A 27,521-nucleotide genomic window follows, 5' to 3' on the forward strand; every position below is an offset into this window, starting at 1 on the left:
AGTGAAATTCCATTTCTTAGCACCATGAATAGCCAAAATTAGGACAAGATGACAATGCAAAATGTGCCAAATAACTGCTTTATCAAATCCCCCCACACCTAGACAATGCTTGCCCTCAAGCATTTCGGAGCTCAGAAGTGCAACCGAGAGAGCAAAGGTCATGCAATAAGCTATACTAACACAAGTACCTCAGATCCCTGACAGTGTCGCCTAAATGAGAATACACCGGACAGGTTGTAAGTCAGAGAAAATATATGAATACTAGGAACGCTCAAATCAACATCACGAAATGCCATTACCATAGGCTTGCACATTTATCACATCTCCACCACTCCAAAAGTGAACCAAATACATAAATCAAAGGGACTTCGATGGGGTTGTAATGGGGTTCAGGTGAAAGGTGGGATAAGAAGGTAAGAATAGGGGATATTGAGTCAAGAGAATGTCTGAAACCCATCATATAACCATAGTGCTTTACCGGAGGAGTTCCACAAACAAGGCAGTTTTCATTTGCTGTACACACTGTGCAAGTGTCGCGAAATTTTTTTTTTTTTTTTTTTTTTTTACAAGACGGCTTGCAAGGCTTGGGCACGCCTTGTAGGTTGGAGTCTTCTGTTCACGAGCCCCTCTCTTTTTTTTTCTTTTCTTTCGATCTCAGATGTACAGAAACAGCACCATACAGCATCTTTTTGATAACACTTGCCACCACAGATTCATTTACCTTGCACAAGTAATGAATTTCAGACATCGCTTAATGATACAAGGTTGGACAAAAGAGTCTAAAAAGGTCATGAATTATCCAATACGGCTAACAAACAAAGAGAGGGATAAAAGCTCAAATTGGTTCACTATTGGGAGATAAGATGAGGGCTTGGTTTTTTTTTAGATAACTAAAGAGGGTTAAATCCTAACTGCCCTTATCATTTCAAATGCATCTAATTCAACAAAAATGTGATCTCGACATGTATAAACTAGCAAGTTCTAGAATGCCAATACCATGTGTGATACCCACTCAATCAAACAAAAATAGAGCAAACAAGAATAATGTGCTCATATAAGGCTTAAAAGCTCTCAAAAGTTTCAGGAATGGGTAAAGTCCAGCATATCCACATTTAACAACACTGTCAAGGAAAACCAAAATGCATAGCTAGTATAATTAACCACACACCCAAGCACTGTGATTGTAAAATTCATCATAGCAAATAAAAAGTCAACTAACTACCCCCTTTTTTTCCTTGAATAGAGAGAAATACTTACTAACCATCCCCCCCACACCTAAAACCTACATTGCCCCCAATGTAGCAAGGAGAAATAAAGTGCAGAGAAAAATGGAGCAAAACTTCCCTGACTACTGGAGCGGTGCAGCGAGAGCCTAAGGAGGCGGAGGATGTGGCGGTCGGAATCCAATATGAGCATAGAAAGCTGCTTGATTTTCTGTTTGAATACGGGCGAATACCTGTAGCGCCGCAAGACGGCCATCTAATCTCGACACCTGGGTGGCTAGCTCATCAACGGAATCCTGGAGGTTCTGGTAGCGGGGATCCCAAACAGGAGGAGTATGAGAGGAGGACGGACCTGCCTGATCCGGATGGGGTGGAGAGTCAGTGGAGGGTGCAGTCGGAGGCACCCGAGACCGTGGCCCGCCCTCGCCAGGGGGCGTAAACTGATAGGCATCTCCCACCTTATAAATAATCCCCATCCGCTCCAAACTGCGCAAATCCAGAGGCTCAATTTCCCGAACTAGAGCGAAGTTGTGCTCTTTGTCGAGGTCAAGCAATCCCAATCGAATGGCCAAGTGGGTAATGAGTGAGCCCAGAATAATTGGTTTATTGCGCTTTTGAATGACCGATTGCATTTGAGTGGCCACCCAACACCCAAAATTAACCGGTACTTTGTTGCGCATGCACCAAAGGAAATAAAATTCCGCCTTGGTAAGAGTGCCGGAAGAATCTTTCCGCCCCGAGAAATTGATAGCCAGGAACCTGTGGATGACCTTCAATACCGGATCCTTCAGATGAGAGGCCTTGGACTGACTTGGATTGTAAAGCTGACGATCAGTGGACCACTCCCTCCAAATGTCAATGTAGTCAGTCAAAAACGGTCGGGTGTAGTCACACGCACTGTTTATATAAGCTCCGGAAGCAATGGTACCCTCACCAACAAACCCCAAAGTCAGATTAAACTCATTAATGGACATACCATACTCAGTCCCTCTTAATCGAAATTTAATAATCTCCGGTTCATCTAGAGTGATGAATTCATTGACGATGAACTCGAAAGTGGAAAAGAATTCGCAACACAACTCCTCAAACGTAGGATAATCAATGGTCAGATACTTCTGCCAACCTATTGCCGAGAACAACTGTTCAACTTCTCGTGCAATTCGCAAATGGTCCAGGGTTGGGGCGTGGAAACACTTACAGGGAGCAAAAGGACGGTGGACCAAGTTATTGAACCGATCCTGTTACGGCCTTGTAAGGTTCGTGATCGGTTCCCCCCATTCCCCAGGAGACATAGTGTTCTTATTCAGGCCCAAACGGGACCGAATGGGGGGTTGAACCGGTGCTCGCCTCTTACGAGGTTGGGACCCAGATGGCCCAGCAGTTGTCGCCTGTTTCGGAGGCATCCGGATACCACAGGCAAGGTGTAAATCCGCCCAGAGACAGTTAATCAATTACCCAAAAGCAAACAGGGGACCACAATTAACAGTTAATATTCAACTGCAGTCGTCCAATAGCAAAGAGGGAACACAATTACCCCAACAGCCAACGACAAGTCAACAAGCACAAGAAATCCCCATTGGCGTCACGTGGTAGACAACAATAGAGAAAACAGCACCAACACCTCAAAAATTGCACTAGCAGTCAATAATAGTCAATATCAGAAGCACCAGAGCCCACAAATGTATCCCAAATCGATAATCAATGAAAAGCAGATATGATGTCTCCCACTTTCAGACAACAATCAAACTGCCCTCCGATTAAACTAACAGTTATTTCAGCCCAACCAGGAACGAGGATTAATCACCAAGAATTTCAAAATTCAGTCACCAGTGCAAGATGAGAGAAGTAGGGGTACCATTATATTTTTTTTCTTCAACTGGAAGAGACCGTGGTAGCGACGGCCGCACGGCCACTGGGGACGCTGCGGATTGGTGGCTGGCCGAGTAGAGGCGCACCCCGCTGGCTTGCGGTTGGGCGCTCAGGTCGCAATTGGAAGAAGACCTCGCCTGCTGGGTCGCGCGCTGCTGTGCTGCGCAGGGGAGAAAGCCCGCGCGCGGCTGGACTCGGGTCGGCGTCATGCGTGGCAGGAGGTCACGAGCTTGGGCTTGCGGGTCGCGCGCCAACAGGTGCTGGTCTCGCGCTGAGGGAGGCGGAAGTCAGCGCGCGGTAAGAGGTGGCTGTGCGCTTGGGGCTTGCGGCCTGCTGGGGGTAGTCGCGTGCATAGGGCGGAAGTCAGCGCACCCGCGCGCGGGAAGAGGTGGCTGCGCGCTTGGGGCTTGCGGCCTGCTGGGGGTAGTCGCGTGCATAGGGCGGAAGTCAGCGCGCCTGCGGGGCGCGCGGGGCAGGGAGGCTGGCGCGCTGGCGAGGCCTTGGTGCGGCAGGTCTCGCGGACTGAGGCGCGCGGTGTGCTCGCGCACGGCTCTGGGCGTGGTGGTGCGACGCTAGGTCGGGGCTGCGCGGCGCTGCAGAGGCAGAGGCGGGTGACGGCGGCGGCGGGCTGCAAATCTTCGGAGGTGGCGGCGACGACTTGACCAAAACAGGGAGAAGAAGTTGTTGCAGCGGAGCCAAAAAAAATTTGGAGGAAAAAGGCCAAGACCGGTCAAAGAAGAAGGAAAAGTGGAAGAATAGGGTCCTGGTCAAAATTATTATTATTTTTTATTATTATTATTTTTTTTTGACTTTCGCTAGCGGAAGGGTTGGAAGGCGTGGGCACGCCTTGGAGGACCTGGTCTTCTGTCCATCGCATCCTAAGGATACTCAAACGATTTTTTTTTTGTCAAGGCGCGGCCACGCCTTGGAGCTCATAGTCTTCTGACCATCGCATCCTAACGATGCTCAAAAGTTTTTTTTTTCTTTTTCTTTTTCTTTCAAGGCGTGGGCACGCCTTGGAACACCTATTCTTCTGTCTGTCACTACAAAAACAATCAAAACATCAAAATAAAACTGAAAAATCGCGGAGTAATGAAGAATGATCACCACTAATACTGTAATCCTTGGGTTGCCTCCCAAGCAGCGCCTTTCTTTAATATTTTTGGGTAGACATGGCCTTCAATTGTTTAGACTTCACCACTTGGATTATCAAGGAATAGAACCTCCACTTGCTCACTATTAAACCCTTCATAATAAGGCTTTAGACGGTGACCATTGACTACGAACCTTTTCTCTGTCTTAAGACTTTGGATTTCCACTGCACCAAAATGAAAAATATTAGAAACAACAAATGGACCAATCCAACGGGAACGCAGCTTACCAGGAAAAAGCTTAAGTCTCGAGTGATAGAGTAAGACTTTTTGCCCTACGACAAATGACTTCCTTGAGACTTGTTGGTCATGAAAAATTTTGCTTTTCTCCTTATAAATTGCGGCGTTCTCATAGGCTTCATGCCTTAGCTCCTCCAACTCTTGCAATTGGAGCTTCCTATGCCCTCCGGCCTCCATAAGGTCCATGTTACACTGTTTAAGCGCCCAGAACGCTCGGTGTTCAAATTTCACTGGGAGGTGACACGGCTTACCAAAGACTAACCTATATGGGGACATCCCAATTGGTGTTTTGTATGCGGTGCGGTAAGCCCAGAGAGCATCTTCCAGCTTCAAGCTCCAGTCTTTCCTATCAGGCCGTACCATCTTCTCCAAGATTGACTTAACTTCCCTATTCGATATTTTGGCCTGACCGTTCGTCTGCGGATGATATGGAGTAGACACTTTATGGAGCACGCCATACTTACGAAACAATGCAGTGATTGTCTTATTGCAAAAATGGGTGCCCCTGTCACTCACTATAGCTCTCGGCATTCCAAAACGAACAAAAATGTTAGATTTTATAAACTCTGCAACCACTCTCGAATTATTAGTCCGGGTGGCCTTCGCCTCCACCCATTTGGAAACATAATCGACAGCAAGCATAATGTATAGAAAATCAAAGGATGAGGGAAAGGGACCCATGAAATCTATGCCCCAGACATCAAAAATTTCAACAAATAATATGGGGGTTTAACTCATTTGGTCTCTACGAGAGATATTCCCCACCCTTTGACACTTATCACAAGATTTGCAGAACAAATATGCATCCTTAAAAAGAGTAGGCCAATAGAAATCACTTTCTAACACCTTACGAGCCGCCTGCCTTGGACCAAAATGCCCTCCACATGCAAATGAATGACTAAAGGCCAAAATAGACTGGAACTCACTGGCACTCACACACCTTCTTACCATTTGGTCCGCGCATTGCCTCCACAGGTACGGGTCATCCCAGATATAGTGTTTGGCATCACTCTTCAATTTTTCCCTCTTAGCTTTTGACCAACCTGCAGGCAATTGATTCGTTACCAAAAAATTGATAATATCAGCGTACCAAGGTATTGACGAATCCATGGCTAATAATTGCTCCTCAGGAAATGATTCTCTCAACGGTAGATCCTCTTGATTCGTGAGCAACCGGCTCAAATGGTCAGCCACCAAATTCTCGGCCCCGCTCTTGTCCTTGATCTCTAGATCGAACTCCTGTAGGAGCAAGATCCACCTGATCAACCTCGGTTTTGCATCCTTCTTCGCCAGCAGGTACCTCAAGGTTGCATGATCAGAGAAAACAATTACTTTTACACCCAATAAATATGACTTAAAATTTTCTAGTGCAAAAACCACTGCTAATAGTTCTTTCTCCGTCGTGGAGTAATTTAGTTGGGCTCCACTTAATGCTCTCGATGCATAGTAGATTGCGTGTGCCGCTTTTCCTATCCTTTGCCCCAACACGGCTCCCACGGCATAATCGCTCGCATCGCACATGATTTCAAACGGAAGGCTCCAATCCGGGAGTTGAATGACAGGCGGCGATGTTAGCGATTCCTTTAGTTTATCAAAAGCCACCTTGCATTCATTGGTGAAATCAAATATCACATCCTTTTACAGCAACTTGAACAGGGGTGCTCCAATCTTTGAGAAATCCTTAATGAACCTCCTGTAAAATCCTGCATGGCCTAAAAGGAACGTACTTCCCGTACACAAACGGGGTAAGGCAGATCAGAAATAAGATCTATTTTAGGTTTGTCTACATCTATCCCCTTAGCCGACACAACGTGCCTTAAGACAATGCCATGTTCTACCATAAAGTGACACTTCTCCCAGTTAAGAACCAAATTCGTCTCTATGCATCTTTTTAAAATCAGAGCTAAATTATCAAGACATTCATCAAAACTATTCCCGTATACACTAAAATCATCCATGAACACCTCAATAATTTTTTCTACATACTCGGAGAAAATACTTACCATACACCTTTGAAAGGTTGCTGGAGCATTGCAGAGACCGAAAGGCATCCGGCGGTAAGCGAATGTACCGAATGGGCATGTGAATGTAGTCTTTTCCTGGTCTTCTGGTGCTATCGCGATCTGAAAGTAACCTGAAAAGCCATCCAAGAAACAATAGTAAACACGACCCGCTAATCGTTCTACCATCTAATCAATAAAAGAGAGGGGGAAATAGTCCTTTTTAGTCACAGAATTTAGCCTCCGGTAGTCGATGCACTGACGCCAGCCAGTAGCTTTCCTAACCGGAACCATGTCACCCTCCTGGTTCTCCTCTACGGTTACTCCCGCTTTCTTCGGGACCACCTGAATTGGGCTCAGCCAGGGACTGTCTGAAATGGTGAAGATGATCCCTACCTCCAGGAGCTTGAGTATCTCGTTCTTCACAACCTCCATCATTAAGGGATTCAGTCTTCGCTGTGCTTGCCTCACCGATTTTGCATCATCCTCGAGTCTTATCCGATGCATGCACAAGGACGGGCTTATCTCTTTTATATCGGTTATGCTCCACCCGATTGCCTCCTTGTGATCTCTAAGGAGTCGCACCAGTCTTTCCTCCTGACTTGGAGACAGATGAGCAGAGATAATCACAGGAAGTGTCTCTTTGTCTCCTAGGAATACATACTTCAAATGCTTCGGGAGGGGTTTGAGCTCTAACTCCGGTGCCCGCACAACTGAAGGAAGCGACTTTGTCTGAGCCTCTGGCACAAAAGGAGAAGTAAGCTCGTGCCTTGGAGATACGGTTGGAAGTGAGTGCAGGGCTTCAACTGTGTGGTGTAGCTCATCCCTCATGTCCACATCAAGAGTCACACCCAACTCAAGATGCTTGGTTAGGGCCACTTCTAATGCATCTTCACCATCCAATTCAAAAGTTTCCTGCACAAACGGCTCAATAACACTCAAAGCGAAGACTGAGTTAGATTCCTCTGGATACTTCATTGCCTCAAAAATATTAAAATTCACAGTTTCACCATCAAATTTCATTGATAAAGTACCCTCATTCACATCTATTTTAGTCCTGGCAGTGCTAAGAAACGGTCTACCTAACAAGATAGGTGACGGGTTTAATGATTTTTCATCTCCCATGTCCAAGATATAAAAGTCTGCAGGAAAAACTAATTCATTAACCTGAACCAAAACATCCTCAACTAGCCCCTCTGGATAACCATTTATGCGATCAGCTAGTTGGATTATGATGGCTGTTTCTTTTAGTGGCCCAAGGTTCAGGGAAGCAAAAATGGTCTTTGGCATCACATTAATTCACGCCCCCAAATCTAACATTGCTTTTCTAATCGAGGTATTTCCTATTTTGCACGGGATCGTGAACATACCTGGATCTCCACACTTGGGTGGAAGCTTTCTTTGGAGCATGGCTGATACGTTTTCTCCCACCGCTACTCTTTCATCCCCTCTCAATTTCCTCTTATGGGTGCATAAGTCCTTGAGAAATTTCGCGTACTTCGGCACTTGCTTAATTGCTTCCAACAAGGGGATGTTGATTTCCACTTTCTTGAATACATCCAGGATCTCTTTTTCCTTCTCTGCCTTTTTCGTCTTTGCCAACCTGCATGGAAAAGGGGGTAAATTAGATTTAACGGGTATTGATGGTGTATGAGTTACCTCAGGAGCTCCACGAATGTGTCCTTCTTCCTCTATCTCCTTCTCGATCTCGTCTTCACTTTTACTCTTCAAGTTCGTGACCTTTGGCTCCTCCACTTCCTTGCCATTTCTTAATGTCATGGCACTTACATTTCGGGGGTTTGCCTCAGGTTGCGATGGCAATTTTCCATAGACGTGGGACTCCAGGCGATCAATGGCAGTTGCCATTTGACTCATGTGAGTCTCCATGTCTTTCATGCCTGCTTTGGTGTCCTGCTGGAATTGAGCCATATTCGAGGTCAATAATCTGGTCTCCTGCTGGATCTGTCTAGTCTCCTGTTGGATCTGGGAGGTAGTAGTAGCCAGACTTTTGACAATATCCTCCAAAGAACTCCCTGTGTTGGAAGATGAAGGTTGGGGTTTCGGTTGTTATGGTTGCTGAAACCCTGATAGACGATTGGAGAATGCATTTTGTGGCCTATTACCATAGCTGAAATTGGGGTGATCTCTCCAACCCGGATTGTACGTGTTGGAGTATGGATCGTACTGTCTACGAGGCGCGGGAACGCCTCCAGCGATGTTCACTTGTTCAGCCCCATCCTCTTGCAACATAGGGCATGAGTCAGTAGGGTGGCCCACATTTGTGCAGATTCCACAAGCCTTTACTTGGGGCACATTCCCCACAACTAATTGTCGAACAACTGATGTTAGCTCCAACAACTGTTGCTGAATAGATGTCGACTCCACTTCGTTAACCCTGCGGGTAGGGTTACTCTCACGGAAGCCAAACTGTTGAGAATTCTCTGCCATAGCTTCAATGAGCAGCCATGCTTCCCTCGGGGTCTTATTTGCCAGTGCTCCCCCGCTTGCAGCATCAATGATACTCCTGTCGGACGACTGGAGTCCCTCATAAAAATATTGGATCAATAGTTGTTCACTAATTTGATACTGTGGACATTTAGTGCACAACTTATTGAACCTTTCCCAATAATCATATAAGGACTCCCCGGGATACTGCTTAATGCTGCAGATCTCCTTCCTCAAACTCGCAGCCGGGGATGCAGGGAAGAATTTTTCCAAAAATTTCTTTTTCAACTGTGCCCATGTGGTAATACTACCCGCTGGTAGGTAGTATAGCCAATCTTTTGCTGCATCCTTGAGAGAGAAGGGGAAAGCTCTAAGTCTTATCTGCTCCTCAGTGACCCCAGGAGGTTTCATGTTAGAGCAAACTATCTCGAACTCCTTGACATGTTTGTGGGGTTCTTCCCCAGAAAGACCGTGGAACGAAGGTAGGAGGTGAATCAACCCCGACTTCAGCTCGAAGGCGATATTCTCAGTCAAAGTGGGGAATGTGATGCACAGGGGTTGGTGAGTCAACCCCGGGGCGGCAAGCTCCCTTAATGTTTGGGTGTTGGCCATGCTTACTTCATCTTCTATTGACTCGTTTGCAATAAACGAGTGCCTTTCTTTTCGTCTCTTCGTCTCTTGCCTCCGCCTACGCGCTGCCTTCACAATCTCAGGGTCGTATATCAATTCACCTGTGTGAGAAGAACGGGACATAAACTAGCAAAAATACCAAGAAGAATAAAATAAAAATGAAAACTGAATTTTGAAAAGAAACAAATAATCCAAACGCCAGCTCCCCTACAACGGCGCCAAAAATTGACAGGTGCCGAACCTGTGCAATAATAATTACTAAAAAGTCCTAGTTACCACCACAATTAATATAGAACAAATCCAAGTACTGGAGCAGGGACCCTAGGTGTGCAATGGGTTACTTGATTCACCATGTTCCCGAAGAGTTTGCTTGATCCGATATACCAGATTTGTCTATAAAAATATTAGTTTTGCATACAATGGCAAGTAGGGTCGATTCCACAGGGAGCGGGTAGGAAATTATTTCTTTCCAATTCAATAGAATAAAATCGGGGAATAATTAATGGGATGAAAATAAAAATGAAATAAATAAAATTCAAGAGCTAACTCAACAAGTATAATTTTCTAAAAATAGCAATTAATATAATTCTACCCAAAGGATCAACTGCTCAGGCACGGTCCAATTAAATGATCATCGATGCAAGGATATTCCATCCATTCGTCACTAGGTTGGTTATAGTTATCAACAAGCTCTGACAACCAGTTCTTCCTTACCTTTTCGACAGTCAAGGTACGACCATTGACTGCTTCTCTAACCGGATAACAACCCTAGGTACGACCGTAGGAATTTAATTACCCAATTGCATTAAAGATAGAAAAATCCAACCCTAACTAATAAACACGCTAAGAGGATTTATTTAAGTTAGATCTTACGCTTCCCCATCATAAAGCCAATTATGGTGGTTGCCACAAGGTGTTAACTAAATGAACAATTACGGATTCTATTTAATTAGCGTGGCAGTAGGCTATTAAATTCAATCAAAAATCCGGCCGTTGATATTCAATTAATAAAATACCCATGAATAATTAATTCAGGAAACGCGCGAATAGCAATAAATTGGAAGAAATAATGAAGATTCGATTAGATCTCACAGATATTATGGACCGCGCCCTCGCGTCAACCTTTGGGTAGAGGAGAAAATTAGCCGCTCCTCATCGTGTCAATCCAGCGTGATTTAATTGAATGCATTCAATTAATTGCCGAAGAATTGGAAAGGTGAAACAATGAAGGAACAGTTTTTCTTATTTCGCGTCTACGCTGAAGCCGCTGGTACAAGAAAAGTCCTATGAAATATTATCCGGAGCAAGAGTAGAAGCAGAAACGTCTCAGCTGTACCAGGCCGAAAGCCAACAAAAAAAATCTCCAATGTCTGACCGCAAGGAAAAAAGAGACGAAAAGCTAATCTAATTGCTGCCGAAGAACAACAAAAGCCAAGAAAAAGGCCAAAAGGCCTCTGACCAAAAAGTAGAAAAAAGAAAACTAAAGCTAATGTCTTTATTCCTCAATCTCGTTTTTTTTCTTCTTCTTTATAGCCGCCGCACGTAGTATTCCTCCCAGGAGGAGGCTTTTGCCTAAGGGGCGCTGATCCCACGCTTCAGGTTCACGTGGACAGGGGTCCGGCTTTTCGGTAACGTCTACCTTGTCTGACGTGGCCACGCCCTGAAATGAAAGGTCGTCTGGAAATTTACTTCAAGATATCATTTTTAATACTAACCACCTACAATTCACACAAATATCAAATATGAGTGAAATTTCATTTCTTAGCACCATGAATAGCCAAAATTAGGACAAGATGACAATGCGAAATGTGCCAAATAACTGCTCTATCATGGTGACTCGCGCAAGTGGAGGTCGCGCAAGGAGAAGGGAGCGAGGCGGAGTGTGCGAGGAAGAAGAAGGAATCAGGGAAGAAGAAGAAAGAAAAAGGAAAGAAAGGAAAGAAAGAAAAAAAAAGAAAGAAAGAAAAAGAAGAAAAGAGAAAAAGAAAGGAAAAAAAAAATTTTGGTCTTACATTTTTTTTTTAATTCGGAAATTGAATTGCTGAAAAACTAACCGAATGTTAAGAAAGGAAGTAATTGTATTTTGATTTTTTTTTTTTTGTAAAAATTTGAATTTTTGAAAAGAAAACTGAAGGCTAAAAAGAAAAATATTTTTACTTTTTTTTATTTTTCTAATTTTAAAAATTTTTTTTTACATTTTTTTTTCAAATTAAAATTTCAAAAAAAAATTAATTGCTGAATTAATTTTATTTGTAAAATTTTTTTTTTCAAAAGTAATAATAAAATATAATAATTTTTTTTCTTTATTTTAGTTCGTCAAACATGGCGTGGGCACGCCAAGATTAGAAAACATTCTCTGACCTGGAGAATCAGTTTTGGAACATTAACGCGTGCCCTCTCCTCGTGAGCATGGCAAGATTCCACTTCGGAATGTTGAGATTTTACCAACATGGCGTGGGTACGCCATGTTTTAGAAACATTCGCTGACCTTGAAGTTGAAACTTGTAAGATTAATGCGTGCTCTCCTTGCGTGGGCACGCCATGATCACCTGTCCTGGTCATAGTAGAGAAAATATCAAATTTAAGCAATACTCAAGTGAGAAACGACATATTTAACGAATTGAACAATAAAAACAAACAAAATAAAAAATTGGGTTGCCTCCCAAAAGCGCATTTCTTTAACGTCTTTGGCTAGACGGAGTCCAGAATTTGCTTAAACTAAGCAAATCGGATTTTTTAGTTGCATCATCTCCACCCGTTCAATTGGAAATCCTTCATAATACGGCTTGAGACGGTGACCATTCACCACAAATTTTTGCTCCGTTTTCAAACTCTGGATTTCCACTGCACCATAATGAAAGACATTAGTCACAACAAAAGGACCAATCCAACGAGAACGTAATTTACCTGGAAATAACTTCAATTTGGAGTGGTATAGTAGAACTTTTTGTCCACAGACGAATGTTTTCCTTGATATCTTTTAGTCATGAAATACCTTGTTCTTCTCCTTATAGATCACTGCATTCTCGTATGCTTCATTTCGGATTTCTTCCAACTCTTGTAATTGCAACTTCCTTTGAATTCCGCCCTCCTCGATATCCATATTGCATTGCTTGACTGCCCAAAACGCTCTATGCTCAAACTCGACCGGGAGATGACATGGTTTTCCAAATACCAATCGATAAGGGGACATGCCAATGGGTGTCTTATATGCCGTCCTATATGCCCATAGTGCATCCTCTAGTCTCATACTTCAATCCTTCCTATCGGGTCGGACCATCTTCTCTAGAATCGACTTGATCTCTCGGTTTGATGCTTCCGCTTGACCATTTGTCTGAGGATGATAGGATGTAGAGACTTTGTGCAAGACACCGTATCTCCTAAAAATTACAGCGATCGTCTTGTTACAAAAATGAGTACTCCGATCACTTACAATTGCTCGCGGCATCCCAAAGCGTACAAAAATGTTAACCTTGATAAATTCTGCAACCACTTTGGAATCATTAGTGCGGGTGGCCTTTGCTTCCACCCACTTCGAAACATAATCTACAGCAAGCAATATATACAAAAAATCAAAGGACGACGGAAAAGGACCCAAAAGTCAATACCCCAAACGTCAAAAATTTCAACAAAAATCATTGGGGTTTGAGTCATTTGATCCCTACGAGAGATATTACCCACTCTTTGACACTTATCACATGACTTACAAAATGAGTAGGCGTCCTTGAATAGGGTTGGCCAATAAAATCCACTTTCTAGCACCTTACGAGCCGTTCTCTTCGGTCCAAAATGACCTCCACATGCAAAAGAGTGACAATATGTTAGAATAGATTGAAATTCAGCTTCACTTACACATTTACGGATAATTTGATCGGCACCCCGCTTTCAGAGGTAAGGATCATCCCAAATGTAGAACTTTGCATCGCTCCTCAACTTGTCTCTCTTCGCCTTAGGCCATCCTGTAGGAAATTTGTCAGCGGCTAGAAAATTAACAATATCTGCATACCAAGGCAAAGATGAATTAATAGAAAATAAATGCTCCTCGGGGAATGCTTCTCTCAATGGGAGGTCCTCTTCGACGACTTGTACTCGACTCAAGTGATCTGCTACCAGGTTCTCCGCCCCTTTCTTATCTCGGATCTCCAAGTTGAACTCTTGTAACAACAATATCCACCGTATCAATCGTGGTTTTGCCTCTTTCTTTGTCAATAAATATCTCAAAGCTGCATGATCAGAAAAAATAATAACCTTAGCACTAAGTAAATAAGACCGAAATTTCTCTAAGGCAAAAAGAACTGCTAAAAGCTCATTTTCAGTGGTTGAATAGTTCAATTGAGCTCCATTCAAGGCTCGAGATGCGTAGTAGATAGCATGGGTTGCCTTTCCCACTCTTTGACCCAATACCGCACCCACCGCATAGTCGCTGGCATCACACATGATCTCAAATGGGAGGTTCCAGTCAGGGGGTTGGATAATAGGTGAGGAGGTCAATAACTCCTTTAACTTATCAAATGCCCCCTTACATGTTTCATCGAATTCGAAGGATACATCTTTTTGTAAAAGATAGAATAAGGGTGCTCCAATTTTCGAGAAATCCTTGATGAACCTTCTATAGAAACCTGCGTGACCCAAGAAGAAACGAACTTCCCGCACACTCGCGGGGTAAGGTAAAGTAGATATAACATCTATTTTTGCCTTATCAACCTCAATACCTGTAGATGATACTACATGACCCAAAACTATCCCGTGTTCAACCATAAAATGACATTTTTTCCAATAAAGCACGAGATTAGTTTCTATACACCTTACTAAGATCAATTTCAGGTTATCTAGACAGTTTTCAAAACTTTCACCATATACACTGAAATCGTCCATGAAAACCTCAATAATCTTCTCAACATATTCTGAAAAGATACTTACCATGCATCTTTGAAAGGTAGCAGGTGCATTGCACAATCCAAATAGCATCATTCGGTATGCAAATGTTCCAAATGGGCATGTGAAAGTAGTTTTCTCTTGGTCCTCAGGTGCTATGGCAATTTGAAAATAACCTGAAAATCCATCCAAGAAACAGTAGTAAGCTCGACATGCTAATCGCTCTACCATTTGGTCAATGAAAGGGAGGAAAAAATGGTCCTTTTTCGTGACGGCGTTTAGCTTCCGGTAATCGATACACTGTCGCCATCCGGTGGGCTTTCGAATTGGTACGAGTTCACCCTCTTGGTTTGATTCCACTGTTACCCCAGCCTTCTTCGGGACCACCTGTACTAGACTTACCCACGGGCTATCTGATATTGCAAATATAATTTCAACGTCCAGCAGCTTTAAAATCTCTTTCTTTACGACCTCCATCATGAGAGGATTTAATCTCCGTTGAGCTTTCCGTATAGGTTTAGCATTCTTCTCGAGTCGAATTCGGTGCATACATACCACAGGGCTAATTCCCTTAATGTCGGCGATGATCCATCCTATCGCCTGCTTATGTTCTCTAAGAACTCGAAGTAGTTTTTCTTCTTGAACCTTTGATAAACCCGCTGAGATGATCACTGGAAGTGTTTCCCTTTCACCTAAGTATACATACTTCAGGTGTTTCGGCAGCGGTTTTAGTTCCAAGACAGGTGCCTGCACCACAGATGGAAGTAACCTTTGGTGAGGTTTGGGTATGAAAATCGGTGCAAGATCATATCTTGTCTTCGTGGTTGGTAACGTTTGCAACGATCCAATTACGCATTTAAGCTCTTCACTCAACTCTACTCCAGAGGTCGTTTCGGATTCGAAGTGCCTGGTCAGAGCAACCTCTAGTTCATCCCTGCCTTCAATTTCAAAAACTTCCTGTATAGCAGGGTCAATAACATTTACCGAGAAAACAGAGCCAATATTTGAATCGGATGGATATTTCATGATCTCAAAGATGTTAAAGTGAACAATCTCACCATCAAATTTCATAGAAAAAGTACCCTTATTAACATCAATTTTGGTTCGGGCTGTGCTCAAAAAGGGTCTACCTAACAACAAAGGTGACGGATCACGGGAGTGTTCATCCTCCATGTCGAGCACATAAAAATCAGTTGGAAAAATCAATTCATTAATTTTTACCAAAACATCCTCAATCAACCCGTCAGGGTATGCATTGGTCTTGTCAGCTAATTGAATTATTATCCCAATCTCTTTCAAAGGGCCTAAATTCAAGGAAGCATAAATGGACTTTGGCATGACATTAATTGAGGCTCCCAGGTCTAACATGGCCTTTCCAATCAAAGTATTACCTATCCTACAAGGAATAGTAAACATACCTGGATCTCCGCATTTTGGTGGAAGTTTCCTTTGTAGAATTGCTGAAACATTCTCCCCAACTATAACTCGTTCATCCCCCTTCAACAGCTTGCGGTTGGCACACAGGTCCCTCAAAAATTTTGCGTATCTGGGTACTTGTTTAATTGCATCCAGTAGGGGTATGTTGATTTTCACCTTGCGAAAGATCTCCAGGACTTCTTTTTCCCTGTCTTGCTTTTTTGATTTTTCTAACCTGCTAGGAAAGGGAGGTGGATTAGCTTTACCTGTAGTAATTGGTTTCGGGAGTACCTTTACATTTGTGTTGTCTCTGCCCTCCTCTTCCAATTCTTTCTCAATCCGTTCCTCATCCTTGTCTTTAGGAATCACAGGTTCAGGTCCTTGGACTTCCTTGCCACTCCTCAAGGTCATTGCACTTACATTCTTTGGATTCGCCTCAGGTTGAGATGACAACTTTCCTTGAACTTGGGACTCCAAACGGTTGATCGTTATGGCCATTTGATTCATTTGATTTTGCAATGATTGCACCTGTCCCAGTTGATTCCTCATGCTTTGTAAGTCTGAATCCGTTTTTTGTTGGTTAGCAAGTAATTGCTTCATCATCTCTTCCATGGACGGATTTGAGTTTGAAGGGGGTGGTGGTGGTGGTGGGCGAGGATGGTACTGTTGTTGGTGTCCTTGCTGTCTATTTGGCACAAAGTTAGACTGCCTATTTCCTCCATAACTAAGATTGGGGTGATCCCTCCAACCAGGATTGTAGGTGCTTGAGTACGGGTCGTACTGCTTTCTTGGCGCGAGCGCGTGGCCAGCCATGTTCACCTGTTCTGCAGTTTCTTCTTGAACCAGTGGACACATTTCCGTAGGATGACCCACGGCAGTGCACACCCCACACACTTTGACTTGTGAAGCACTCCCCACAGCTAATTGTCTTACGAAAGATGTCAATTCGGAGAGCTGCTGTTGGATAGAAGACGTTTCTACCTCATTCACCCTACGCGTCGGGATGTTCTCTCTTGAACCAAACTGTTGTGAGTTCTCAGCCATCCCTTCAATCAACTCCCATGCTCCTCGAGGAGTCTTGTTCACCAATGCCCCTCCACTTGCAGCATCGATTATGCTTCTGTCCCTGAAAAGCAACCCTTCATAGAAATATTGAATGAGCAGTTGCTCACTTATCTGATGCTGAGGGCATTTGGTGCACAGTTTCTTAAACCTCTCCCAGTACTCATAGAGAGACTCGCTTGGGTGTTGTTTGATGCCACATATCTCCTTCCTTAAGCTTGCAGCTCGAGATGCCGGAAAGTACTTGTCCAAGAATTTTTTTTTCAGTTGGTCCCACGTGGTGATACTACCGGGCAGTAGGTAGTAGAGCCAGTCTTTCGCGGAATCTTTCAAAGAGAAGGGGAAGACCCTCATCTTTATTTGCTCTTCTGTTATTCCCGGGGGTTTCATGCTGTTGCAAACGACGTCAAACTCTTACAAGTGCTTGTAGGGCTCCTCACCTGGTAATCCATGGAAAGATGGCAAGAGATGAATTAGACCAGATTTTAGTTCAAAGGGAGTGTCATCATTTAAATGTGGAAAAGTAATGCACAAGGGCTGCTGATTTAAATCAGGAGCAGCCAACTCCCTTAGTGTTCGTGCATTTGCCATAATGACTTCCTCTTGATCTGAATCACTTGAATTGTCACCAGACAAATTTTTCGGCTCAACCTCTGGATCAAGTTCCTGAGGTGCAATACCGTATTGCTTCTCCCTGAGCCGCCTGGTTTCTTTCCTCGTTCTACGCGCGGTCTTCTCTACTTCAGGGTCGAAAATTAATTCGCCTGTACGAGAAGAGTGAGGCATAAACTAGAAAAATATCAGAAAAAATGAACTTAAAAAGAAACAAATAATTAACACCAGTCCCCGACAACGGCGCTAAAAATTGACAGGTGTCGAGCCTGTGCAATAATAAATACCTGCTCGAGAAAAATAAATTTTCTGTGTATAGTAGTGAGCAGGGTCGAATCCACAGGGATTGGAAAAAATTCGATTCTTTTCAAGTTCGGGACACGGGGGAGTTTTATCAAAATAAACTAGAAATAATTAAACAATTTAACCAAAAATAAATAATTAATTAATACGAATGTAAATGGCAATTAAATAAATAATAAATAAATTCTAGCCAAGGATACAACTACGCAGACACAGTCCATTCATCCGATCATTGATGCAAAGAGGTTCACTTAATTTTATTAACAGGTTAGTTATAGTCGCCGATAAGCTCTAACGACCAGCCTTTCCTTAATTTATTGATAACCAAGATACGACCGTTGATTACCCATAATCAGGAAATACTCCTAGGTACGACCGTAGGAATTAATTTCTTAATTGCCTTAAAAACTAGAAAAGCCTAACCCAAATTAATAACACGCTACGAGGGTTATTTAAATCAGATTGCAAGTTCTCCTAGTATGTAAAAATACTATTTGTCACTAATATTAACCAATTAAACAATTACGGATTTAATTGATTAATTTGACAGGAGATTAAAAAGTCAAATTGCACATCGGGCCCTTGATATCCAATTAACAAAATAATCCCATGAAAATTGAAATAGAAAACATACAAATATTAACAAATTAAGGAACACGTAAAATTAATTAGATCTCACAGATATTTGGGACTGCATCTTCGCGTTGATCCTTGACTAGATGAGAAAATTAGCCACTCCTCATAAGAAAATTCCCACGCAATTTAATTGGAATCAAATACATAAATAACTAACTAAGAATTTAGAAAGAAACTTGAGTCTCCGTAGACTCTTTGCAGAAAAGTTGCACACCACACAACAAGAGAAGGAAGAACTCTTCCTCTGAAAACCAAAAACTACCTCTATCCTCCTACGGAGCTTATTTTGAGAGAAAACTCAAAACTAGTCTAATAGCTTCTCAAGCTCTCGTCTAATGTCTTCATACATAAAAAAACCAGCCAAAATGGAGACATCACCCCACGTCCACCAAAGAGGTCATCATTTCTCTACATAATCAATTCCATTCCACTCAAAACAAAAGCAATTGTCGGTTTTCTTTTTGACCAAGTGCACACGTTCACCAACAAGAAAGCAAAACCACAAATGTGCAAAGAAAGCAAACTTTAGACAATACAACTTATTTGCAGTCCCCACCAACTTTGATATGTTGTCTAGCCAAATTGAATTTCCAAATGCAATTCCATTCTTCTTCGTTGGTTTGCACCGGAATTGTGTAAAGCTTCACAATAATCTTCTCAGGAGGTTTCTGCTCCAATTTCTGAAATTATATCCAAATACCAAATATAAATATATATTGACAATTAAAGCAAATTAAAGCAATATTTGGCAAGGATAAAAAGGAAAATTAACAATAAAATTACTAACAATTAACACCCTATCAATAATATTTATTTAATCTCCTCATAGTTTGCATGAATATTCGTTTTATTCCCTTATAGTTTTTGTATTTATTCACACAATCCCGGTATAATTTTATGCAACGTAGTTTGACTAAAACTTTCTCTGAAGTGTTCCTTCATATACAGAGAGTCCAGAGACCATTCTCATCATCGACAAGTCTTCCTTCAATTTACGAGGAAAAGCAAATGATTCCCTTAGAAGTAGTTTCAAAGAAATTCACTTTGAAATAGTGCATAAGATGCTATTGCTGCATGTAACTCTCCTATTGGCACTTTCAAGAAGTGATATCTTATATGGCACTGGGCCAATGGCTCAGTGGCCACCAGGAAGGAAGGGACTTAAGTCCCTCACCTGCAGCGAAAAAAATTTAAGGGTTGTGTCATAGCACTCCCTTGGTCTAGTTGGGTCTGTATTACCACTAACCCCTACCATAGCCTCCTTAGGCTCCCCCTCCCCCCTAGATTAGGATAGCATAGGTTATACAAATGTATCGTTGCTGACAAAAAAAAAAAATCTTATATGGACTATGGAGCAATACTGGCTCAGGATTTAATGCTACAATTCAGGCCCTGTTTAGTTCTAAGAATGCATTGAGAAAAGTGAAATTGGATTCCCACAGAGAAATAGTTGAAAGAAATTCACTTTTATCTTCCTCACCCATTTCCTGGAATCAAACAGAGGATTAGAGTAGGCTTCTTTTGTTATTTAGAGGGAATTGCAGGGTTGGGAGGAGGGAGGGGGGGGTCGGGTGCAATTCATTTCAACACGCCACTGTGTTAGTCTAATTACCAAAACTGACGTTTCGAAATGACAACATTAATCCCAAACAAAGGGCTATAAAAGAGAACCTTTCCGGATACAATGAGATTATTGTGTTGGCCAAAAACACATTATTCCATAGGCCTTCAGTGACTATATAGAGATTACTGAAAATTCAGACTCAATTCCGCCGACAGCACAAAGTTTTTAAATTTCAGACTCACTCTCAAATTGGGAATATCATTGACTACCAGAGGCCGCTCTGTGAAATTAACCAAAAAACAGCTGAAGTTTTATCTTCTTCTTCAATGGTACTTAAACATCTCCTATATTGCTTCTCTCCCTTTGAGATTTCCAACAGCAATTCAGAGCCAATTTCATGTTGAATAAAACGCAATCCAACTTGCCAAGAATTTCCAAGTAAAATTCAAGAATAGGAGCGAAATTTGTATTGATCAGGAAAAAGCATCACCTGGTGCGAGATAGCAAAAGATAGCTAGTGTTTTGGTGTCCCAACAATTTTAACAGCCCCAAGAAATAACAGGTTGATTGCATCATTTTGGGAAAATTTGACAAGTTATATGGACTGGATTGATCCAATTTGAAAATGAAAGGGGCAAAATGGAAAAGCCGAATTTTTTGTCTATGACATTGGCTTTATATATATAACTTGTGATGGAAAACTTATACCATTACCTGAGCAATTTGGGATTTCTCCAATCCCTGCCAGATACAACACGACCGCGTCGCGATTTCGGACACCATAAATTTCAGAGAGAACGTGCACCTTTAAGACGTCCCTGAATAGAGAGAACGTGCACCTTTTTAGTGTTGTCCAAACTCGATGCATGATCACAATGAGCCTATTTTGAAACCCAAACCCATCCCAACACATAGGAAATTCAAACCCCTTAATTTCTTGGACCTAAAGGCCAGGTTCAAGCCAAGCCTACCATTTTGACAATCTAGTTTGATTTTTTTTAGTGAACAAAATTTCAACATGAGGAGATGGCATGTGACGTCCCTGTTGGCTTCACTATAGATTAGCAAAAGATGATAATTTTTTTTTGAACTTTTCTTATTTGTAGATGATAATTTATCTATAATTAAGGAAAAGATTAGTCCTTAACTTGAAATAAAAAGCAGTCTCCTTCAACATTTTACCCTGCAACTGTTAAGGTCAAGAAGGTCGATATTTATGTGCAAATGAAAGAAAGTAATTCCTGACTAATTTTGTTATGATATGCAGTACATGGATTCAATAAAGACTATGAAAAGGATTGCAACCTTGTAGCTACTTACAAAGTATAATGACTGATCAGATGGCATTTCTGCTTGACGTCAGCTAGTTGAGATTTCTCCAAGCCCTGCCAGATACAGTACCAATACAAGAATTTTTACCCAACCAGAACAAACTGATCGGCTCGTGGACATGCCCCTCAAAAGTATGCGGAGAAGCAAAAGTGGAGGAAGCATTAGCAGTTTAGCAGTAAGAGCAACAATGGTTCGACCAAGGATTGAAGGCTGGAGAAATGTGGAATTTGAGACAGATGGCAAAGTGGTGGTTGACAAACTTGGCGAGGAAACTGCGGAGGATGCTCAAATTTCCACCATCACAAAGATATTAAACAACTGAGTTTAGCTTTTGATAAGTGTTGTTTCTCCTTTACTAAAAGAGAGAACAACCATGTTAGTCGTAGATTAGCAAAATTTGCTGATAACTTGAAATTTGAGACTGTTTGGAAGACTGATATTGAAGAGCAGTTGCTATGAGTTGTATGTTTGACTATTTTTAATCAATGAAATGCTGCCGCTTTTGATCCAAAAAAAAAAGAAAAAGAAAACAGACAACTAAGTAGAAGCTAGGAGAGTTGGGAAAACTAAAAATCTCATAGAGAACGTGCAACTTTAAGACGTCCTTGAATGGAGGGCACTTATGTACTGAAGCTTGATCTTTTTCTTGAACTCCTTATTGTAAAAGATGCTTCTTTTACTAAACTGAAGTAACATTTTTCTGTAAGAATGTTTGGCATAGCTTCTGAAATTTCTATTTTGGCGTTGAGGTAGTGAAAATCCCATCTCTGCATCGTCATTATCAAGTCAGGCAAATTTAGCTTTTGTATAAATTGTTTCATTATCAAATTTTGTTTAATTAAATATACATCTTACATTCTTCATCTGAAGACATGCCAACTCCTCCCTGTTTTGAGCCAGATGCGAAAATGAGTTATATTTTTGTCCCAAAATTGGCCATTTAAATGTCTCAAAATTTGGAAAAAGGATTGGCCCTCATCAACTTGAAAGCAAATGATCTAAAATTGTCCATTTGATTGGTAGCTCCCACATGACCACTGTTTTGTTTCCGGTGAAAGAACAAGATAAAATGGCAACATTGACGCATAAAATAAAAATATGTAAAGAAGTCAAGAGGAAAAATAGTGTTGTTGAGATTTTTCCCCGCCCTACCAGTACAACACCACTTCAAATTTATAACATGCATGCACCATTAAGTCCCTGAACACAGGGGACTCATGTACTGAACCTTGATCTTTTTCAGCGCAACAAGAACATATTTTATGCTGCTTCTCTCTCTTGGAGACTCCATCATGCAGTCCAAAGCCACTTTCATGATTGAGGCTATGCAGCTTAGCTTTTCACCAAAATATTCATCATTCTCCTTTAGCAAATTAGCATCTATGACATGAGCTAATCCATCAGGTATTGAATTAGCCACCCAGCTCTTCAGGCTCAATTTTTCACCAAACATTTCACTGTTGGGATTTGTTCTTGTGAAGACTTCCATTATCATAATTCCAAAACTGTAGATGTCGCATTTTGCTGATACCAATCCTTCCAACCCATATTCTGCAAGACTTCATCATATGTTCTTAAATTGATTGCATTTTTATAATTTGGAACTTGACACAAAAACAATTGGGGAAATAGTAATTTAGCTGTGTTAGAAAATTCTTCACCTGGTGCGAGATAGCCAAGTGTGGCTAGTGTTTCGGTGTATGTGATGCTGTTTTCCTCGCCCAACAACTTTGTAAGGCCAAAATCACTTAGATGGCCAACCATGTCTTGATCCAACAGCACATTACTTGGCTTCAGATCACAGTGAATTACTGGAGTTGAATACTCACAGTGGAGATATTGCAATGCACCTGCCACATCAATCACTATGTCCAATCTCTGCATCATATCTAGAAAATAATTGTGGGAATACAGCCACTTCTCAAGACTGCCATTAGGCATGAACTCGAGGACTAATGCCTTAAACTCAGGGTTAGAGCAACTACTGATGACTCTTGTGAGGTTTCGATGGCGAAGATTGCGTAGCACCTCACATTCTACATCAAAACTCCTGAATGCTCCTTCGACTTGTAAATTGAACACTTTAACAGCCACGACCCTTCCATCATCAAGAGTACCTCTATAAACAGATCCAAAGCTTCCAGTCCCCAGCAAATTGCTTTCATTGTACCCGTTAGTTGCTTGTAGAAGTTCAAAATATGAAATTCTTTCTGGCATTGCAACTAAGGATAAATTTGCTCCACTGGAAAATTCATCTTTCTTTCGATATCTCAGGTAAACAAATCCAAAAGACAAGACTCCCACTGCTATTATTACCCCGAGTGAAATAAAAATGGTTCGATGCAGCTTTTTTGTTCTCAATTTGTGAGCTGAAATACTTGGGCATGGGGGCACGTGAAACCTCTGAGCTCCACAGAGGGCATGATTTAAACCGAAGGATTCGGCAGTGCAGTTTGTAAATGGCCCTTTGGATGGAATTTCACCACTCAAATTGTTAAAAGAGAGATTGATATATTTAAGATACCGAAGGTTCTCCATTGACATTGGAATTGATCCAGAGAGAAAGTTATGTGATAGATCCAATGACTCCAAGCTTAACATCTTACCAATCGACTCTGGGATTGATCCTTGCAATCTGTTGTGTGCTAAAGAAAGATTTTTCAGGTTCTGCATATGGCCAATTGAGTCAGGAATGACACCTGAGAACTGATTGGTCGACAAATCAACCCAATTTGCCATCTCCATATTCATAATAGCATATGGCAAAGATCCACTCAGCAGATTTGAGGAGAGGTCAAGCATTAAGAGATCTTTTAGGTTCCATATTTCCTCAGGTGGAGCAGAATATAGTCTATTGTAACTTAGGTTAAGGTGCCTTAGGGAAATAAGATTTCCCAAGCACTTTGGAATTGAGCCCATAATTTGATTTTGTCCAAGATCTATTGTAGCCAAGTTGTGGAAAGCACAAAGAAAATTCAGGGGGATTCTGCTAGTTAGTTTATTCCTACTAAGATCCATATATTGTAGCTTTTGCAAATCTTTTATTCTAGCTGGAAACGGCCCACTTAACTCATTGATTGATAGATCTAATAGGATCAAACTGCTAAGGTTTCCCATTCCATCAGGAATGCTGCCCTTGATTTTACAATCTGCTAAATATAATCTTTCAAGGGAAGTTGAAAGATTACTAACCGAGTCCGGAAGGATCCCATTCAATGGATTGCCACTCAATTCTAATACTGACAAAAATTTGCAATTTGACAATGAAGTGATGAAGTTTAACTCTAGAGATAAGGAGTCACTTGTTAAATTGTTCCCCGCTAGATTCAACCGTTTTAAAAGACTTAGGTCCCCCAAGGAAGTGGGAAGTGGACCTGTGAACTTGTTATAAGAAATATCTACATTATGAAGTTTAGAAGAATTTAAGATTGAGTCAGGTAATACTCCAGAGAAGGAATTCATGCCAAGGAAAAGCCTTTCTAAGCTGGGAAGTCTATAGCCAAATGTGGATGGAAGATTGCCTGAAAGTTGATTTTCTACAAATGACATGATAACTAGTGTTGACAAGTTGAAGATCTCTAATGGTATCAAACCAGTTAAGTTATTGACTTCTAAGTTGAGTAATTGGAGAATGTACAATTTACCAATCTCTCGTGGTATTACACCTGCCAAAATAATATTGAGCATATACATTAAACCATATAAGTCTCTATATTCTATAATTTTTGTAAATTAAATTGTCATACCTGCTAAGTTGTTTGTTGAGAGATCTAGCACTTTCATCATGGTTGAGTTACTAATTTCTTTTGGAATTTCACCTACAAAATGTGGATGGATTTAATATCAAAAGTTGACATCTTTTATGGAAGTCCTGAAGAAATAAATGAGAGAAATGATGGACCTAAAGCGAGAAATTGGCAACAGCACAGGCCTCAAGATTTTAAAATTGTCTTCTTTTAGAATCGAAAAGGCATTTTTTAAGAAAATACATGCAAAAATTAAAATTTATTCTTCAAAATGTTTTTTTGTAGTTATGTAGATCCCTAAAAAAGGGCAAATTACACTTTACCTCCTTGTGGTTTAGTGTTTTTTTTTATATAACCCTCCTATAGTTTCAAAAGTTATACATAACCCCCTCATAGTTTAGATTAAAGTATAAAAGTGATGGAAATAATCATTCGTAATGTAATTTTTAAAAATGTCGAAATTACTCTCATAAATACATGACATACTAATCCCATATGATTTTTATGTTTTATCATATAACCCCCTTATGGTATAATACTTTACCATATGAGCTCCTTATAGTTTTCAAAATATACACATAACTCCCCTTGGTTAATAAATAATTTTCAACTTTACAAAAGGGTATTTTTGACATCTTAGGTGACTCCGTTACGAATGATCATTTCTGTCACTTTAACGCTTTAATCCAAATTATGAGAAGGTTATGTATGGCTTTTGAATCTATAAGGGGGTTATGTAAAAAAATACTAAACCATAGGGAGGTAAAATGTAATTTGCCCAAAAGAAAAACAAGGACCCTTAACTTTTCCCTCCGAACCATATATTCCTTGTCTTCGTAGCTGTAAAGGAACCAAAAAATTATTAAAATATTTGGTAACAATTTTTTCATTAATTACTGCAGCATTCTTAAAGTTCTCTGGGTAGAAACAATCTTTAGCTCTAAAATTTTCAACTATTTTTTGCCTTTTAACTATAATTCATTTAATTTGGCTTTGTCCATATATGGTTGAAAGAATTAGGATCTTACCTTCGAAATAGTTGATACCCAAATATAGCACCTCGAGCTTCTTCAGGTCCCCAATTTCTTTCGGTATGGATCCTCTGAAGCCGTTGAAAGACAAAGACAGTGTCTGAAGTTCTGAACATTGGCCTAAACTTGAGGGTAATTGACCATTCAGCTTATTCTGTGACAGGGCAAGCAAACTTAGTCCTCGAAGATGGTGACACATATCACTTGGAATAGTTCCAGATAGGCCATTACCCGTTAGGCGAATCAATTGCAGGGAGGAAATATTGAAGATCCCCGTGGGAATGCTTCCTTGCAGAAGGTTGTACGACAGACTTATCTCCTCTAGCTTTGACATGTTAGAGATGGAAGAAGGGATAAGACCAGTGAAACTATTGTTTCTAAGATTCAAAAGACGAAGTTGAGGAAATGAACCAATCCACCAGGGTAACTCTCCTTCGAGATTGTTGACACTCAAATTAAGGAGTTTTAATCGGCGCAATCCGACAAACTCATGTGGTGGTTCTCCATGGAAGTTGTTCGCACTCATGTCAAGAGAAACAAGAAATGATAGATTTCCCAGTTGTGGAGGGATGATGCCGGTAAGGCCCATGTTTGAAATGTCCAGGGCAGTCACTCTACGATGACGAGAGCCACAAGAGACTCCAATCCAATGGCAGACCGAAGAGCCAACGGACCAGTTTTTGGCCAAGATTTGTAGAGGGTCAACTGAAATGTGAGCTCTCAAGGCAAGAAGAGATGACTGATCAGTGGTACTATTGGTCGGGAACATGGCGAAAGAAGCTGAAAGAAAACATAGTAGTAACACAAGTCCAAGTGGAGAAAGGTGGTGAAATTTCTCCATGGCCAATGTTGCTACATGAAGGAGGGAGAGGGATTGCATTATATATTGGTCTCAGTAATATGCGTTTGTTAAATTTTCTCTGAGTTTTTAATATACAAGTTGTATTGCATAAGCTTATTAAATATTTTACTTCTGCATTTAAATAATAATATTGATTTCTCGTGTCAAAGTCTAATCGTAATCAAAGTCTATTTTATGGTTGATGTGCCATAGCCCGAAAGAGAGGGAAGTGATGCATGACTAATCTAAGGGACTTCAAATGTGTGAAGGAGAAAGCAAAAACAGGAAATTCATTATTTAATCCCTTAAATTTTTATTTATTCTTTTTTTTACCCCACCTTTGTATTAATTCCAAATCTTGTTATCATCTGAAAATTCTCACTTAAATAGGGTTTTGATATTGATTTAGCATATTGATCAAATCTGTAGCTTAATAACTTCTAAAACGAATTTGTATCCCCATCTACTACTGTGTCGATCTGCGTTCAAGACACTATTATACTCTCTCAACTTTAAAAATCTAGTCAATGTACCACATTTTTTTT

At 41.1% G+C, this 27,521-nt stretch overlaps 1 protein-coding gene and 2 non-coding genes across 3 annotated transcripts; 2 read left to right on the top strand and 1 right to left on the bottom strand.

The window, feature by feature from the left end:
* The first annotated feature begins 9,061 nt into the window (after positions 1 to 9,061).
* LOC113748475 lies at positions 9,062 to 9,168 on the top strand. Its single transcript, XR_003464333.1, has one exon. It is a non-coding gene; the product is annotated as a small nucleolar RNA R71 (small nucleolar RNA).
* A 7,855-nt stretch (positions 9,169 to 17,023) lies between these two features.
* Positions 17,024 to 17,130, top strand: LOC113748555. The gene has a single exon (XR_003464408.1). It is a non-coding gene; the product is annotated as a small nucleolar RNA R71 (small nucleolar RNA).
* A 5,256-nt stretch (positions 17,131 to 22,386) lies between these two features.
* On the bottom strand, positions 22,387 to 27,015 carry LOC113783263 (putative receptor-like protein kinase At3g47110). Its single transcript, XM_027329351.1, has 4 exons — positions 26,133 to 27,015; positions 25,105 to 25,176; positions 23,020 to 25,023; positions 22,387 to 22,909 (listed from the first exon to the last, which is right to left on the bottom strand). Exons 1-4 carry the CDS (start codon positions 27,013 to 27,015, stop codon positions 22,551 to 22,553), a joined length of 3,318 nt encoding a protein of 1,105 aa, XP_027185152.1. The 3' UTR covers positions 22,387 to 22,550.
* Positions 27,016 to 27,521: the final 506 nt, after the last annotated feature.

This window comes from Coffea eugenioides, chromosome 9 (assembly GCF_003713205.1).
Source record: "Coffea eugenioides isolate CCC68of chromosome 9, Ceug_1.0, whole genome shotgun sequence".
Taxonomy (NCBI): Eukaryota; Viridiplantae; Streptophyta; class Magnoliopsida; order Gentianales; family Rubiaceae; genus Coffea; species Coffea eugenioides.

What these genes read in the sequence shown, in the direction of transcription:
- LOC113783263 (XM_027329351.1), bottom strand. Translation starts at nt 27,015, where the DNA reads ATGCAATCCCTCTCCCTCCTTCATGTAGCAACATTGGCCATGGAGAAA. An exon ending in CTCAACAAACAACTTAGCAG is followed by an intron (nt 25,024 to 25,104) that starts GTATGACAATTT and finishes TTATTTTGGCAG; the next exon opens with GTGTAATACCACGAGAGATT. An exon ending in ACTTGGCTATCTCGCACCAG is followed by an intron (nt 22,910 to 23,019) that starts GTGAAGAATTTT and finishes GAAGTCTTGCAG; the next exon opens with AATATGGGTTGGAAGGATTG.